Here is a 6260-nt window from a genome sequence, read left to right on the forward strand (position 1 = left end):
ACTATCACAGAGAAACAAAGAAATCAAAACAATACAAAATTCAAAAAAAGAAGAAGCAAATAATTCATAATAACAACCTGTTTCTTTTAGTTGAAGTGACGATTAAAGCTGCAATATTTTGTGTTTCATGGCTCCAATTAAAACTCACATATATTGTGTTTCGTGCGACATTTGTTAAATTTCCCACTGCAATTGCACTATTATATACCTATAAAACTAAAATCCTATAAACTAGGATAGTATTATATACATATAAAATAAACCAAACGTGCTAACACTATTATATACCTATAAAACAAACCAAATGTGCTATTCTATCATGAAAATCCTCAGTTTCAATTGTCGAGGACTTGGGATCCCTGAGGCAGTTCTGGAACTTTGCTGTTTAACAGTTGAAGAAGGTCCCCAAGTTTTATTTCTCTGTGAAACGAAACTTGTACTGATAGTCTTCCCCTTCGTACCAAGCTTTTGATCGTCATCTCTCCAGTTTCTTCTCTTGCGTAATGTGTTCTGATTCAGCGGAATCTAGCAGTCATCTTTTTTGGGAGTGTTCCTTTGCTCAAGCCGTTCGGCTTCAAGCTCCTTGTTGGAACTCTTTCAATTTTCCTTTACAGATTTAGTCTATGGATATCATAGATGCTGCCATCCACAAGTTGATTTCTCCTGAATTTGATGTTGTCATGCGCAAGGCTCTATTGTTCTGTCAAAGAATTTGCTTCTTCAAGGTCATCGTTGACAGTAACTTTGCTGAATTGATGGATTTCATTAACTTGGATAGGATCTGCTCTCTAGAAGTGGCTTGGATTTTGAGGATATTATGCTTATATGTGATCAATTTGTTTAGTATATCCTTTGTTTTTTGTTCCTTTAAAATATAACCGTGTTGTTCTAGCTCTTGCTAGTGCTGCAAAAGAGAAAGAGGAGGCTATTGTTTGGCTAGAAGAATGCCCCTATTTTCTCTTTCCCATTGTATAGCATGATATTGATTAAATAAAGCTTACTATCGTTTCATATCAAAAAAAAAAATTCCTAAGATGGATTTTGTAAAATTATTTGTCCTTGTAACATTAGTTTATTCAAAGTTAAAGTAGGTCTTATATATATAGATGGTAAAATATTATTTTAGATGTGCACCTTTGATTGATGGATCACCAAAAGCGGTAAAAGCTAATAGAAAAATAGAAATATGAAATTAGAGAGAGAGAGAGAGAGAGAGAGAGGTGCATAGAATAAACTGGAGGGGAGAGAGAGAAAGGGAGTGGGTTTTACTGTACCTAGTACCCCTGTCTCTGGTTTTGTTCTCTAGCCTCTCCGTGATGAACTGGAAATGCAACAAAGAATAAGAAATATATAAGAGAGAAAAAATTATGTGAAGTAGTGGCAAAGAGAAAAAATAAATAAATAAATAAAAATCAGATAAGTTTAGTTGCACAATTCAAACCAAAAAGTTGGTTCATTAAAGTTGTAAAATGACATATTTTTCCCGTGTTTTCCCAAGCCTAAAAAAAAACACAAAACTAAAAAAAGCCCTTTGGCTTTTTCATTTTTCTTTATAAATTAGAAACAAAAATTGTTTTCTCTTTTCTGTTGTTTTGAGCTTACCAAACAAGTTTTTTGTGATTGGATACAAAAAATGGTCCTTGAAAACAGAAAAGTGATAAAAAAAAAAAGTAGTAACCAAACATAGCCTAAAACTAATTTTGGATAGAAATCTGATTTCAGAAACTGTTTTTTCAAAGAAATATAAAACTGTTTTTATAAAAGCTATTTTCAAATAAAAATCTGATTTCAGAAACTGTTTCCAAAATAATATAAAAACTGTTTTATAAATCTGTTTTCATAATAAAAAACTGTTTTCAAATAATAATAAAAATCTGTTTTTCAAAATTTTTTTAAGAAATATAAAACTGTTTTAAAAATAAAAATCTATTTTCAGAAACTGTTTTCATAAAACTGTTTTTCAAAGAAATATAAAACTGCTTTCAAAATAAAAAAACGGATTTCAGAAACTGTTTTCCAGAACTGTTTTATAAAGCCGTTTTCAATGCAAAACCGTTTTCATAAACTGTTTTTTTTTTTTTTTTAATATAAAACTGTTTTCAAAAACTGTTTTTCAAAATAAAAATCTGTTATTTCAAAGAGGGGAAATCCAAAAAAATTTTAAAAAAAAAAGTTTCAAAGCTTTCAATAATAAAATGTTTTCCAAAATGCTTGTCTGCATACAAAAGTATGTCTTCAAAAAATGCCTTCTACAAAAATACATGTGTTTTAACACTTTTTTTTTTTTTAAAGATGTTTTCTCTCTTCCTTTAAAAAATAAAGATTTCAAAGCTTTTTTACCATGTAAAAAAAAAATTCACAATAAAATCTTTTCTAAGGAAAAATGTGTTTTTCCAAAATAATAAAAGTTAATGTTGTAACCTTTTATTTCCAAGCCTTTTCTTAGAATAGTTGTACTTTGTAGATTTGTGTTTAAGGCTCTTTCTATTGAGTCTTTAAACACCTTATAAGTTTACATTGTCCCTAACATTTCTTGGTATTAATGAGTTTCTTTTTGTCATCTTTTTGCGTGATTAAAAATGAGAAAATGGTGGATGACACAAGGTGTTACTCTTCCAACCCCTCTTTTTTCTTTGTGTTGTGTGTGTGTGTGTTGTTTGCAAAAACCTTAAAAAAAAAAAAAAATCAAAATGCCAAGTATTCTATTTTTTCATAAAAATTTAACGTTTGAAATAAATTAAAATGAGGTACTATCTTCCGATGAGCATTGTGGGGTGCCTAACACTGTCCCACACATAACCAAAATTTTGATTCCAAGATCTTTGGTTCAAAGACCGTTAGTTTACTAAGATTAATGAACCTTTAAAATTTGGTTTAGTTAATTAGGTAACTTAAAATAAAATTAGATATCTAGGTAGCCAATCACACCTAATACAAAACCAATGGTTGGTTGCAATTTCTAAAATAAAAATAAGAAAAAGGGATTCACATGCACACCCCACCCTAGAAACACAATTACACAAGAGTCGCGTTGTTAAGAACTCAATGCGTGACAAACCCAAAAAATTTCAATCTTTTGGGAGCGTCCACACAGATAACAAAAAATCCGAATTCAATTCAATGTAAGTAATCATTATTTCTTTGCTCTGCCTGACTGCCTTGAGACTCCAATTAATGATTCATCTCTAATATTAGAATCTTATGGATTTCGAGCCCATGCAAGTGTGCTTAAGGGAGCAAATCTCGTACTGGAGGCTATACCGGTTTAACTAGTAGAACGATACATTTCGGTACTAGTCAATATCGATGTACCGTTTTGAGTTTACCATTATTTTTTATATTTATAAATATAAATATGTGTGTGTGTGTGTGTGTGTGTGTGTTATAATAAATATAAAAGTTTACCATAAAACATTACCTCAATTCATAACAAATTATTCATGATTTTAGACTTTAGCATCAATTAAAAGAAAAAAAAAACATAATATAAAAAATAGAAAGCTTAATTGTTCATTGTATACTAAGAAAACAAATAATACTAATAATTTAATGCAAGCAAGTTACCATTCTGTGCTTGCAAAAATTCAAAAATTACAAAACTAAAAAAAAAAAATAATAATAATAATAAACTTTTTTAATGTACCGGCCGATATTGCCCGAAATCGGCTGGTACATAGTCAGTATAGTCAGTATTTAAACTGATACGAAATGTTGGTGTTTCGATACCAGTATATGTACCGGTACGGCTAGTACCAGTATGGTATCGACCACATTGAGTGTGCTTGATTTGGATTTTGGCACGTAACAATAATCAATCATTGGGTTTTTGATTAATGGGAGAATGATATACTTGTAAAGTAGCACTTCAATTTTCACTCAAAATTAAAAGTTTGTTTTATAAGGGACATCTCAATTCTAAACCACAAAACCCCAATTACACGACATAACACTAATATTATCATATTATATATATGTGTGTATGTATAGAAAATGTGTTAATCAGAAGAAAAAAAAAATCTAGAATAGTAAAGATGTGTGTTCAAAGGTATGTGAAAAAATAATTTTATTCTCTGATTTATTGAGATTATATAACTTAATTAAATGTGTGAAAAAACTTTCTGACATGTCTAAAACATGTATTATAAAATTTTCTTTATTAAAAAAAAACATATTATAGAAAACTCACACCAGTACGTAGCACTGGTTGGCTTTTCTCCATAGAAAACTCACACCAGTACGTAGCACTGTTTGTCCCTTCTTCGGAAGGTGCTTAGGTCCCTTGTAATAACACTGTTATTGCGAGGCTAGTGGGTTTTTCTTGGCAGGGGTCTGGGAAACACCTAGTTGTTTTTTTAGTCTTTTGGTTTGGGCATGGAAGATTTGACAAAACATTGGCATTCTCTATCTCTTTCTGAAACAGAGGGCTCTGGTTTATGCCTAAGAAGCGACCAAGCCACCAGCGAACATGGAATAGTTGCAAGGTTCCTAACAAAACGTCCTTTAAACATAGAAGCAGTCGCTAACACCTTTACCCCTCTATGGAGGTCCAAAGCGGGTTTCAAGGTCAAGAACATTGGCGACCATATTATCCTGTTCTCGTTTGAAAGTGAGTCTGAGGTGAATCGTATTCTCTCCGCGGAACCATGGAGCTTCGACAAGCACATCATGGTCCTCGCTCGATACGACAAGGATATCACATACAGAGCCACAGATCTCACAAAGGTTCCCTTCTGGATTCAAATTTTCGACATCCCGCTGCGATTTAGAAACAGTGTGATAGCAGAGAAAATCTGTGAGCCTTTAGGCCAGATTCTCCCTCCCGATGATATGACGGAGGTTGATGGAGGCAGCTTCATTCGAGTCCGAGTTTCTTTGGATATCTCTCAACCCCTATGTAGAGGCAGACTCATAACATTGGAAGATGGCAAGTCTCACTGGGTCTCATTTAAATATGAGAGACTCCCAAACCTCTGCTACTGGTGCGGGTGTCTCACACACGTCGACAAAGATTGCGAAACATGGATCAACAGTGAAGGAACCCTTAACGCGGATGACCAGCAATTTGGGTCCTGGCTCCGGGCTCAGCCTTTCAATTCATCTAGGAAGAAAGTGGTCACCGTACCGGGTTTTTTTACGAAGAAGAAGCCGGCCAGTCGCACCACTCCCTTCGTGTCCCCACTTCAAACCTCCCCTGCGTCGATGCAGCAGGCCACCTCGGGAACCAGTCATCCTTCCCCGAGGACATTTAATGAGAGCCCCGGAAATCGGGGGTTAGGATCTGTCAGCATATCGGGCACTACTAACCATTGGATACGGGATAAAACCGAGGAGGCTTTAGGAACGAGCTCCTCGATTCGAGGTGACTTCGAGAAGACACTTCAAGACCTGGACAGAGACATACTCGGCTGTGAAAAGGTGACAGAAGATCCTAGGGTCTCTAATAACCCTCCCCCAGCCCAGGAACAACACCACTCGGCCCATATAACCAACCTGGAAGGCCCAACAAACAAACATCACATAGGTCAGCCCATTTCGCCCTCTCCACTTAATGACCGCTCAAACATGGACCAGGACCAAAATCTCCCTACAACCCATTCCGAAGGCAAGTGGCTTAGAATCCAAAGGCCTTTACACCTCAAAGAAAATATCAACCCAGAACCTGTCTTAGGAAAACGCTCTCCTCTCATTCATTTAGAGTCACCCACTCCATTAAAACGCAGAGCCCGTGCCGGCGCTGCTCAAGATGAAAACTTTCCACCATCGGCGGAGGCTGCTCTTCAGCCCCGCCGGGGACCATGAGTTGGCTTTGCTGGAATGTGCGTGGGCTTGGGAACCTGCGCACACTCAGAGAGCTCGAGGTAGTTACTCGAGCACAAGATCCTGCTGCTGTGTTCTTGGCCGAGACATGGGCAGAAGATGCTAGGCTGCGGCGTTTGTGTGTTAGTTTGAAGTTCGATCACTGCTGGGTGGGTCCAAGTGCAGGGAAAACGGGGTGTCTAGCTCTGATGTGGAAGAACTCGGTTCGCGTTGATGTGGTCGCATCATCGCCGAACCACATCGATGCTATAGTGGGTGCTGTCCCTGAATCGCAATGGAGATTCACTGGGATATATGGCTTTGCTGACTCGGCTAGGAAACAGGAAACGTGGTCTCTACTCCGCTGCCTCCATCGTAAGTTCTCTCTCCCATGGATTTGCGCCGGAGACTTTAATGAGATCCAGTGGTCGCATGAGAAACTCGGCCTTGGTCCTAGGCAGGAG

At 36.3% G+C, this 6260-nt stretch overlaps 1 protein-coding gene across 1 annotated transcript; it reads left to right on the top strand.

The window, feature by feature from the left end:
- Positions 1 to 4371: 4371 nt before the first annotated feature.
- LOC136066398 (uncharacterized) lies at positions 4372 to 5799 on the top strand. The gene has a single exon (XM_065770678.1). It carries the CDS (start codon positions 4372 to 4374, stop codon positions 5797 to 5799), a length of 1428 nt encoding a protein of 475 aa, XP_065626750.1.
- The last annotated feature ends 461 nt before the right edge of the window (positions 5800 to 6260 follow it).

The sequence above is a fragment of the Quercus suber genome, unplaced genomic scaffold (assembly GCF_002906115.3).
Source record: "Quercus suber isolate HL8 unplaced genomic scaffold, Cork oak 2.0 scaffold_34, whole genome shotgun sequence".
Lineage (NCBI taxonomy): Eukaryota > Viridiplantae > Streptophyta > Magnoliopsida > Fagales > Fagaceae > Quercus > Quercus suber.

What these genes read in the sequence shown, in the direction of transcription:
- LOC136066398 (XM_065770678.1), top strand. Translation starts at nt 4,372, where the DNA reads ATGGAAGATTTGACAAAACATTGGCATTCTCTATCTCTTTCTGAAACA.